The 12,404-nt window shown below is 33.1% G+C and overlaps 1 protein-coding gene across 1 annotated transcript in view; it reads left to right on the plus strand.

Moving 5' to 3' along the window:
- Positions 1–4,780: 4,780 nt before the first annotated feature.
- LOC113196067 (transmembrane protease serine 11F) overlaps positions 4,781–12,404 on the plus strand; it is a 37,772-nt gene continuing 30,148 nt past the window's right edge. The window contains exons 1-2 of the mRNA XM_077803138.1: positions 4,781–4,830; positions 7,418–7,569. Of these exons, the coding sequence (XP_077659264.1) occupies positions 4,781–4,830; positions 7,418–7,569 (202 nt within the window). The remainder of the gene's footprint in view (positions 4,831–7,417; positions 7,570–12,404) is intronic.

Genomic DNA, 12,404 nt, shown 5'->3' on the forward strand with positions numbered 1-12,404 from the left:
TGTGTATAACATTCATTGATTTCTTCAGATCCAAAATTTTTATTTGGTTCTTTGTTATAATATCTATCTTTTTATTGAATTTCTCATTCAGATCAGGAATAATTTTCTTGATTTTGTTGAATTATCGGTATGCTCCTGTTGCTGAGTTTTCCTAAGATCATCCTTTTGAATTTCTTTTCAAGCATCTCATATATTTTTTTCCCTTTGGGGGTCCATGTTCCTTTAGAGGTGTTATGTTTCCTTAATATATCATGTTTCTTGTGTCTCTATCTATGCATGTGATCAAATAGTCACTTATTCTAACTTTATGGAACACTTTTCAGTATGGAAGACTTCCTGTAGCTATGTTATGGAATTTGGTTGGGTAGGGTGCTTTGGCTTTGGTTCTGTGAGTACAGTAGTGTAGCCTCCATATGATTTTCACTTTAGCTGCAAGTTTCTCAGTGGGCTAGATGGCAGATGTTTATAAAGGTAGTCCTTTGATTTTGCTGGGGCTGCAGAGAGGGTTGATCCTCAAATCTTTGGGGGCATTTGCTGAGTGCAGTGGGGCTGATGGTGGAAGGGTGGTGGAGTCACTACAGGTGGGAGCTGCCTGGTGGGTAAGTCTTCAGGCCTTGGCAGGAACACACATAAGATCTCCTGGTCTTGAGAACAGCCTCATTGTTCTGCTGGATACTTGTTCCTTGGAGTTGAGGCCATTGTGCAGGCTAGGGTGCCGTGGTCATTGCTGTACTGCTGGGTCTGGTTGAGGTCATGAAGTTGTAGTTTTCTGTGTGATAGAATAAGAGTAGAGCCTCAGGGGTTGGGCAGATGTAGTGACTACTCCTCTGGGGGAGGATGTATTGTAGCAGTGGTTCCATTCTCAAGATGGTGCCATACTGGGTAGAAGCTTGGATCCCAGGAAGCTGGGGAACACAACATAAGATCTTTCTCTGGAGCAAGGCAGCTTCCAAAACTGGGCTTGGGTCTGTGAGGACTGCAGGACTCTCCTGTAGTTAGGACTATAAGTATCTGCCATTGTGATGGAGGCTGGTGGGGATTTTGTGCTTACCTTTTCCCTGCAATGGGGAGTCCCCTGGCTGTGAGCTGATCCAAGCTAGGAGCCAGGGTCATAGCTGCAGAGTGCCTCTTGCTCTTCTCTATGCTGCCATCCTGAGTTTCCATGCCACACGGGGGTCCCTATGAATCCCCTGCTCAATTGCTGTGGTCTCCTTCAGAAGCTTTCCTTGAAGGATAATAATTTTTTTGTTTGTTTCTTTATTCATTTGTTTGTTTTCATACTATGGAAAGTAACTAAGCCTGGAGCATATCTTTTCAGCTGTTTTGATGACATCACTCTGCTCTCCTCTTTATTATTCCCAGTTGTGGAGGTTCCCAACTCTTGCTTTCCACCATTTCCAACAGCCTTACCACAAAAGGAGCTTCCAAAGGGAAGCCCACAGCCTGTACCTGAGCTAAAGACTGTTTAAACTACCAAAATAGCTTCTCAAATTGTCTTAGATTTTTATTTCTGATTGTCCATCTGATACATATGGCTTTGGTTTATTGTTGTTGTTGTGCGGTTTTGTTTTTTTGTTCAATTTTATCTCTAATCCTTTTGAAGGGTACTGAAAAATACTTCTAATTTGTGGGATCTGCAAGCAATTTATTTGAACTCCAAATAAGCTCAGTGGTCATATTATTTAATCAGTTTTATTTGGCTAGAAAACTTCCTTTATCCTTCAAAGGCCTGTTCAGCTGTCACATCTGAGCAGGAGTATTTGTATATTATTCACTATATTTCTAATATTTTCCCTTAGTGATTAAAACAGAGTAGATGGTTCTAAAATAATTGTTCAATTTTAAATAATAATAACTCTTTCATTACTTAGCCTATAGCCATAAACACATTTTCTGAAGCTAGGATTTAGACTTATTTTCTTTCATTCAACATTTGTTCATTCATTCATTAAAATAGCAGAAATATTTATGTCAGGAATTATGCTAGATACCATGGTTAGATAAAAGAAAGTGCAGCACATTGTTCTTTTCTATGATTTCTGTTAATTCTGTTCATATAGTTCTTTAAATTTTGTGAAGTACCTTGATAATTTATTCCTCACAATAACCTTGAAGAGGGGATATCATAATCCTAATTTCATAGATGAGGGATTCTTAGAGAATCCATACATGGGAAAAGAGAATTGATACATGAACAGACTTGAACCTAGAATTTCTGATGATAAATTTACTGCTCTTTTGAACTGTTTTCATATGTACTACATTACTACAAACTTTAAAGGATTATTTCTCTGCAAAGTACCAAAAAGTTTTATTTTGTTCCTGTATTTCATTTATTGAGCAAAATTTTTAAATGACAGGGATTTCTAAAGATGGTAGTTGTTTTATATATTCATCTCAATACTAATATAATTTCACAACACTGCCATTTTGCTTTGTATTTACTTTAAAGTATTAAAGAAAAAAGTCAAACTATAAGCACTTCTGGGCTTATATACTCAGGAGGTTTTTAAAGCAGAAATGTATTTTTTTTTTAAATATCATGGGTTTGTTACTTCAGCCTGAGGCTCAAGTCTTTTAGTTCTGTCAAGTATTTGATATATAGAACCAGCTAAACTAGTCAGGGAATTTTGGCAATTAAAACTAACAGATTTATATCTTTGATGCTTATCCTTCTAGAGATCAGTTTGTTATTCATTTGGCAACAAATCAAAAAACAATGGTTCATATAAATTATGAAGAAAACTAACATACATGAGTAATTTGACAGTAATTGTACTGAGTTTAGATTATTCTAGAGAAAATATAAAAATATTCTTTATGATAAGCTGTCAGGTTATCTCAAGAGTTATATTTAGAATCAAGACCACAAAACCAGAACAAACCATTGCAAAACACAGCTCTTACTTCAATGAAGGAATGAGCATGACTGTCCTCAGAGTCTACTTGCATTATCTATTTGGAACCTTCATAAAGCCCTAAAGGCTTTAATTCTTCATTTTAAAACGAGAAGATTGAGGTCCATGATTTAACACCTTGTTGATAATAACAAAGTCAGAATTAAACTCAGTTGACCTGCGTTTATATTTCCATCATTAAAGCCATAGCCAATTTAGAAGATACACATTTTCCATTTAACTGTAAAGATTGCTTAAATAGAATAGTATGTTTGAGTTGTATTTTTCTTCTCCATTGATTTATACAATTCCAGGTTGTCATTATCATTTTACTTTGACATAAAGAAAGAAAATAAAACAAAGCAAGAGAAACAACATCCCCTCCCCCAAATAACTAAGAACAAACCATGCTTAATTCCTTTATTAGAACAGATGTAATATGAAATAGCATAAAAGACTGTTAAAAAGTTCCACTCGGTATCTAATTCATATTTGGATTTAAATAAACAAATAATTGTCATTTACAAATCATGGAACCATTTAGGAATATTTAAAAGCATTAAGAATTCTAAATATCCTACAAATAAAGCAATCTTTATTGACGGTTTAGCCAGTTATATATTTAACAATCATATCTAATATGTCATAGCCAGATTCTCAAAGTTCACTACATACATAAGAATGCCTTGCAGGGGAAAGGGAACTGTTAGTGGGAATGTAAATTAGTATTATCTTTATGGAAACTAGTATGGAGTTTCCTAAAAGACTAGGAATGGAAACACAGTTTGATCCAGATATGAAACTCCCCAGTATTTATCAAAAGAATTAAGGTCAGCATACTGTAATGATACATGCATAACCATGTTTATAGCCACATAACTCAAACTAGCCAGGTTATGGGACCAGTCTTGGTACCCATCCACAAATAAACAGATAAAAAAAATCTGGTATATATTCACCAGGAAATTTTATTTAGCCATAAAAAAGAACAAAATGAAGGCATTTGCAGGAAAATGTATGGAATGGGAGAGCATTATGTTAAGTAAAATAAATCAGACCCAGAAAGTCAAGATTCATATGTTTTTTTTTCTCCATTGTGGAAGCTAGAGAGGAAGAAGTTGGGGGGACAACAAACAATTACAAAAACAGAAGGGACAACTAGGATAGAGAAAGGAGATCAAGGGAGAAGGGGAAGGCAAGAGGAATTTCTGGTGAATGAAATTTATCAAAGAAAGTGATATGCATGTATTCATAGCTATAATCGATCCCACTATTGTGAAAATTTTATGCAACAATAAAATTTTTAAAAATAACATTTATTTCATTGGATAAAATTGCATTGAATGCATTTTGATTTGTTGTTATGCCCACTGCAAACATTTCACAGCAGACTAACCAACAAATTGCTTTATTATTTTTTTAATACTTTGCTGGATTTTTACCCACCCCCTTACACTATACACCATTTCTTTTGCAATTTTTGGAAATGGTAATTACTATTTCCTTTGCCATTATCTGCATACTGCTTCTGTTGGTTCAAAACACAAAAATGAATATTTGGTAATACTTCAACTTCTACATCAGACAAAAGTTTGCATTCCAGTTATACCACACTGAAAATAGCTGATCACCAATAGAAGAAACTTATTTTAAAATTAAATGTGACCATGAGAAAAGAAAAAGAAAATCATCTTTATAATGATGCATTGTTAACATGTTGTGAAACTTGGTTATCACCCCCATGAGTTTGATAAAATTTGATTCTCATCATTTCTCACTTTTTGAAGGGCTCGGGGTACAGCAATGAAATCTTCAAAGCTTAAGGGAAAAGGGAACGGGAACAAAAATGAATTGCTACAGTCAAAACATCTATAAAATAAGTAATGAAGAAATACATTGCCATAGATTTTGGAAATAGAGATTTCAATCATGGGTGAGAAAGAAGGCAATGCATTCTTTTGCAATTTCAAGTAACCTTTTTTGGGAGGGGGTATACTTTCTACATTAATACTTGCTTTGATTAGAATCATGTAAACAGGCATTTGTGACACAACTAAAATAAAATGAGTCACAGAGAAAGGACATAAAGCAGATTCTTTCCATTTGGCTCAGGCTCAGATATAAAGACAATAAATTTTTCTTTATTAACAGTATTGATGTCTATATTGGAAACTCTTTAATCTTCCTCATCTTGCCTGGAGGCACAAAATCCAAATAAGTGGTTCATTAATCCTTTCCATATCTCACACAACGATAAATCACTCAACAAAGCTCAAGGACTAGAACTAAACTGATTTTCTTCCCTCCATCTTTCACCATGGCCTTAGTTCAAGCCTCCATCCTCTCTAGACCTTCAATAAGACTTCTAACCTTGTCTGTGCTCTTAGCTCATCCTTGTCCTCATTCACCTGTGATTATTCTAAATTCACTGTCTGATTAAATTTTTATTAGCTCTGCAGCTCCTGTAGGGTAAATTTCTAACCCTTTCCTTTGGGTTACGAATGTCCTCATAAACTCTACAGCCACTTGCTCTGCCATGTCCTTTAGCAGTGTGCTGGGAAAGACTTATAGTCTGGATATACTTTGCAAACCCATGTTTTATTTTTATTTCCAGTATTCATTATTAGTAATGAATGGTTTTTCATACCGTATCCTTTTTGTTTATTTCTGTTGTTCTACATGCCATTTTCTCTGTTCTTGTTTCTTTTTTTTTTTTTCCCCATCTGGTCTGCTTTTATTCCTCTATGTTTAGTAGTGTCATCTTAGCAGGTCACACTGTAAATCCTTGTTTCCATATCTTTCTCCCCTTTCCAAATGTAAATGTCTTAACGGCAAAGAGAATATTTTGAAATCTTCATACTTCTAGAGATCTAGAACTGTTTCTGAAACATTATCCTGATGTGATAGATTCTATTATAAGGATTTTCCATTATATAATTTAGTGAAAATTTATAATATGTATTTACTAAATAAAAATTAAAAGTACAAAAACGTTTTAAGAAACTTACTTGCAAAATATCATAATATTGAATACTGTTTTGGGGATTCAGAAAATAAAGTAAATAAATGACAACTTTCAAGTTGGGAAAAGATAATATAAATGATGTAAGATGTGGGAAGAGAAGGTAGTGCACAAGTGGGCATAGGTGAGTTGAGTGAAGATAATAGGTGTTTTTGAATACTAGAGTTCTATCAAGTATAATTCACAAGTTGTGATTTCACTGGGAGATGCTAATGGAATGCAAAGAACCATGATCTTCAAAAGTAGTATTGTTACTTACTTAAGTAACACTATAACCACCACCATTGCAATAACTAACAACTTAACAATAGCTTACTTAACAAGACATTAAGAATTTTTTTCCTTTTTAATGGTGCAGTTTAGTTATACATAATATTGAAATTCATTGTTACATATTTGTACATGCACAAAATATAATATAATTTGGCCAATATTATTTTCAGTATCTTGAGTTTTCTTTCCCTCCTCCCTCCTCCTGGTCCTTTCTCTCTACTCTACTAACCTCCCTTTGATTTTCATGTGATTCCCCCACCCCACCATGTCTCTTTTCCTTTTTCCTCTCTAGCTTCTACATGAGAGGAAATATATGACTCTTGACTTTCTGAGTTTGGCTTATTTTACTTAACATAATGATCTCAAGTTCCATATATTTTCCTGAAAATGACATAATTTCATTTTTATTCATGAATGAATAAAACTCCATTGTGTATATATGCCACATTTCCTATATCTATTCATCCATTGATGGACCCTAGCCTGTTTCCATAATTTTGCTATTGTGAGTTGTGCTGCTATAAACACAGATATTCATGTATTGTTATAGTATGATGACTTTAATGCTTCAGGATAAATATGGAGGATCAGTGATGCTGGGTCATATGGTGGTTCCATGCCTAGTTTTTTAAGGAATCTCCATACTGATTTCCATAGTGGTTGTACTAACTTATATTCCCATCATTAATATAAAAGTGTTCCTTTTCTCCACATTCTTTCCAGTATTAATTATTGTTCATATTCTTAATGATTACCATCCTGACTGGAATGAGATGAAATTTCACCACTAAGAATTTTTCAAGGTCATTACATAATAGTCATATTAAAATCTCTTATTTTTTAATCTAGTAAAACTGGTGGGAGTATTATATAACTTTTTTGCTTGAAGTTCCCTTATTTAAATAACATCAAAATATTATTTCTAAATTTCAGTTTTAAAAAGTTGAGTCTTTGCGTTTCACTACCAAAATTTCAAATTGCCAGTATGCCAGACACAATGTGGTGGGGCAACACTGTCACTTGAATGTCAACATCAGTAGAACTTTAAAATTTGTACTGTATTGTGGTGTTGAGGGAGTATATGCTAATTAAAACCTACTGTTCTTATCCAGATTTAAGTATCCTATTGTTATTTTGCAAAGTAAGGTATTTTCAGAGATCACAGCAAGTGGACATAAAGCAGAAATGCAATGCATTTTGTAATTGTGATACTGTTTTCTCACAGACCAGTTGAAATTTCAGAAGCTGAATATCCACGAGTTGAATATCAAAGAAGACAACAGTTTTGGGACCCAATAAGGCTAGCTCTTTTCACGTTGGCGATTGTAGCAATCATAGGAATTTCAATTGGTATTGTTACTCATTTTGTTGTTGAGGGTAAGTATCCAGGTCATATTTCCGTTTCCTAAGTACTGTATGACTTAGAGTCTTGAAATTCTTTTCGTGTATAAGAAATGACATCTGCGTGACATTAACATTTTGCTGTTTAATTGTATTTTGTTCCCACAATTAACTCTATGTTATGTATTTCTACCCAGTTGAGGTTTAAATATTTAGTACATTGGTAAATGCCTCCATAAGAAACATATATATATATAAAAAATAGTAAAAACAATCCTTAAACTCATCCTATGATAAGAAACATATAAACATATATTAAAAAAAAGAATAGTAAAAACAATCCTTAAACTCATCCTATGATGAGTTTAATATACTGTTATCAGAATCACTATATTATTGAGTTGCCTCAAGAAAAGCTTAGGTAATATATAAAAACTTACCTTAAAAAAAGTCTTTAGTGGCTAGAAATCAAGCATTACTTTTGAAGGAAAACTAGATTTGTTTCATGTTGAGGAAGTTCAGAATTAATTTCTAGTTAATGGAGAAATCAATAGCCATTAGGACTAAGATTCATTTACCTTGGCTTTTGATTTGTGTTTATAATTACAGAAGATTAGAGCTTTGCTTAAATTTTTAGGCACCCATGCCAGTCATAACAATAAAACCACATTTGAACGTCCTCCAGAAAAAAATATTGTCCAACATTTTCAGCTTACCTGCTACCCACTTTTCTTGGGGCATTGATAATATCCACTTCCTAAACTATAATAAAATAAAAACATGAATGGAGTTAAGCCCTACAATTTTATTTTTTTGTTAATATTTCCTTTGGGTTAGAAAATAGCCAAGTAGTTTTGTATTTAACATACCCCTAGACCCAATTCTATAGGTGTTTGAAAGAGAAAAAGTGAAGAAATAATAATAATATAATAATAATAATAATAATAGAAAAAAGTGCTAAGAAGAACTTCCCATAGAAGCTGTAATAGACTGAATAAATGCCTCATTCTCATCCCAAGTTTTCCATATCCTATTACCTATACAGCAAAAGAAACATTCCAAATATCTCCAAACATTTTGAGATGGGGAGATTATTCTGGATTTTCCAGAAGGGCCCTACACATAAATACAAGGGTCTTTATAAGAGAAAGGAAAAAAAGGTGAAAGGAGGAGAAAAACAGTAATATATCAGAAGGGGAGAATGGGACAATGTGATGCAGGGAATGAGCCAGGAATGAGGATAGTCTCTAGTAAAAAGCAAGACACTGGTTTACCTCTTAGAGCCTCAGAAAGAACCAACTCCACCAACATACTCATTTTAGGCAGTAAAACTGACCTCAGACTCCTGACCTCCAGAAATGTACAAGGTAAGTGTGTATTAGCTCAAGTCATTAAACAGGAGCAGTAAGAAAATAATGCAGAGATTAACACTCAAGGATTTGAGAGATTCATTACTAGGACATTACATGAGGGTAAGTGAACAGTTTTCTGAGATGGACATTTAGTAAAGGAAGAAGGTGAACTATAACAGAGGATAAGCAAATTGAGATAATCAGGGTCATCTAAGATGGTGTACACAATTGTATAAAGGAAATACACATTTTCATAGCACAAAGGAGCCAATAAAGGAATCACATTTCAGTAACTAGGACAATAATAAAAGGAAAAATTATGTTTTTAAATATTGCTTTTAAAGGTTGTAAATGAATAGATCTGAAGATAGAAGAATAAAAATACATGTATGTGATAATTGCAATGGAAGTAAAAATTTTAGAGGAACTATTGATAAAAGTTGTCTCACCAGGGTTGAAGTATATCTGTTGGAGATATTTTGATTCTAAAGAGCTCAACAGTTATGAAATTGGCTTTCACTGTATTAAAATTTTGACCAATTATTCACTACCCATTAAAAATGGGCCATTTCAAAATAAACAATAGTAAAATAATCCAGTAACTTTTAGAATACATTTAGTTTATTAGTGCATTCTAGCTGTGGATCATGAGGAACATATCTATGATTGGGTTTATTAGTAGTTGCAGGGAAGAGCATATCCTATAGGAAACCACAGGGCTACTATGTAAGAGATTCTTTACAATGATGTACTATAAAATTTTGCTTTCTGTTGGGCGATTTGGGGGAAAGTTGAAGGAACTATCCTTTTCCTCTGGATTGAATGCTCTCAGGAAGCTAGAACAGTGCTATTATTGGGTATTATAATAAATCTCATCTATGAAGCAAAGAACAATGAAATGAAGCAAAAGCTGCAATTAAGGATTAAAGAAGCAGCAGACACCCATATTAGCCAGCATAGGCGGTGTTTCTTTCTTTCTTTCTTTCTTTCTTTTTTTCCCTTTACTTTGTGGCTCTGAATAACGTTCTTGTCTTTGAGTTCGGACATATTTCAGAATGGTCTTATTTTTGTTTTGATCTAATATGACCAAAGAAGGGCTTTGTCTGATACTGATGTTCAACAGAATTTCAAGACCCAACTGATAGCACCAGATCAGTTTTTGAATGTTAGGGGATACTTTTTTCTCTCCTATATTCATGACTTTATAATTTTTATGCTAATTGGTTATTACTTTAAAAATTAATTTATCTTGTTGACTCTTAAGTACTTGTCTTAGTCCCTGTTATGCTGCTATAGCAAAATACCTGAAATTGGATACTTATTGGATATTTATCTTGCAGTTTAAGAGAAAAAATTCCAAGGTGGGGAAGCCCTCTTGGTTTGGCACTTGGTGAAGAACCCCTTCACTGGGTCACAACATGGGTAATGATGTCATTGCAGGAGCCCATGAGGAAGAAATCACATGAGGAGAAGCAGGCTTACTCTTTAAAACAACACATTTTAAAATTAATTTTTAAATTAATATTTAGAGTGAGCTAGTTCCTTAAAAAATTATTAGAGTGTTAATTGCTTTCTAGTGTAGTTCCCCCATAAGTTAAGCACCTTTCACAAAACCCCTTCTCCTCTCTCTCTCTCTCTCTCTCTCTCTCTCTCTCTCTCTCTCTCAGTGCTAGGGATCACAGGCTCCAGGCACACCAGGCCCAGGCTCCAGCTCTTAAAGTTTCTACCACCTCTCATCTCACCACAGTGGAGACTAAGATTCTAACACATAAATACAGTTTTTGGGACAAACTATACCCAAATCATAGCAGTGCTTGGTGGAATTCATATCTCTAAATTTTACTATACATCATTATGAAAAGACTGATAAGCTTCTTGGGTATTTTATTCTTAGGATTTTCAACTGGATCCTTATTTTATTTTGGCAAAAAAAATAGTGAAATCCCATTTGACCATTAACTATAATAGCATTTAACATATTATGTGAGGCTGGCTTCTACTAAAAGTTGTTGCAGAAGTCATACACCTTGATGTAGGCAGCTTTGGTGCATTTATTTTCATTATTTTTTGCTAGTACATTGTCTTAAATATTCCATAATTGTCTTAAACATTTCATAATTAATTTATGTATTCAATGTTTGTAGTCATTTGAATTGTTTCAGATTTTAGGTATTAGTAAAACATCACTATGATCCTTCTTCTGCATATATTTTGGTACACACATGCAAGGGTTTTCCTATGTAGATATAGAATTAATTGCTGGGTCATTTTTATCTTTATGGTTAATACTAAACTTTCTTCCAGCACCTATGGCAATTTCTATAGCTCTATATTTCATCACCCACACTTACTCCTGCATATCTTTTTATACTTTCTCATTTGGTGTAGGTTGTAGTGTTATCATTGTAACTTCAATTTATATTTATTTGCCTGATCAACAACAGTGTATCTATCAGTTGTTCATTTGGGTTTACTATTATTGTTAAGGGCTTAAGTTTTTCTCTCATTTTTTATTGAATCATCTGTCATTTCTTATTGATTTTGAGTAGTTCCATATATATTTTATTCATGGCTTGTTACAAATATCTTCTGCCAGTGGAAAAGTTCATGGCATAAATGTGCATGTATGATTGTGATAGCTTCATACTGTATAACTATTTGAGAGTCGTTTTAAGATTAATGAAAAAGCCAGTCACTACTACCACAATTCACGTGAAATATGGCATTAATTAGGGAAGTGCAAACTTTGAATTTGCAAGTTGTCTGCTTTTGGGGTTTATTTTGGTTGTTTTATTTTTGTTGCTATTGTTTTATTTGTTAGTTATTAGAATTACGTAATAAACTATATTTTTCAACAAACATTTTTATAATTTGGATTACTTTTTAGGATTAATTGGGATTATTATATTTCTTGTTATGGAGAAAAAGTAAACCTACTTTATAGAGTTGCATGAAATTTCTAAGAATATAGTAGTTAGAACTGGACTTTCACATTAATTTTAATCTTTTTATAATAGAACTTCAGCTATGAAATTTTATCAAGATATGCATAGATAAGTAGCCTGGATCCATTTAATTTAATAAGGCAATACAATGGAGAGCTTAGTGTCTGTTAGGCCCTGGTAAATATTATTTAATTATTCTTTCATCCATCAATAAGAATTAAGCCATAATCTTAAAAATAAAAAGAAGCAGAAAAACAACAAATTGTCACATAAGTATATACTTGTTTAAAATATATATATAAACATATCATCCTTGGTGCATTTTTCTCAACTAATTTTGAATGAACAAAACACACTTTTTTAAGAAGTAAGAAAATGCTTATGTAGAAGAAAGATTCAAAACTGTGGTGAAAATCCATCTCAGCCAACTAACCAATATTTTTAATAAGAGAAAAATAAATCAAAATAATAATATCAATTACTTCTAGGTATCAGGATTATATAATATGTTTATTCTCTTATAAATTCTTCTCATGGATTACAATGTAGCATTTATAATTTTAAAAATTAAAAA

This window comes from Urocitellus parryii, chromosome 10 (assembly GCF_045843805.1).
Source record: "Urocitellus parryii isolate mUroPar1 chromosome 10, mUroPar1.hap1, whole genome shotgun sequence".
Classification (NCBI taxonomy): Eukaryota; Metazoa; Chordata; class Mammalia; order Rodentia; family Sciuridae; genus Urocitellus; species Urocitellus parryii.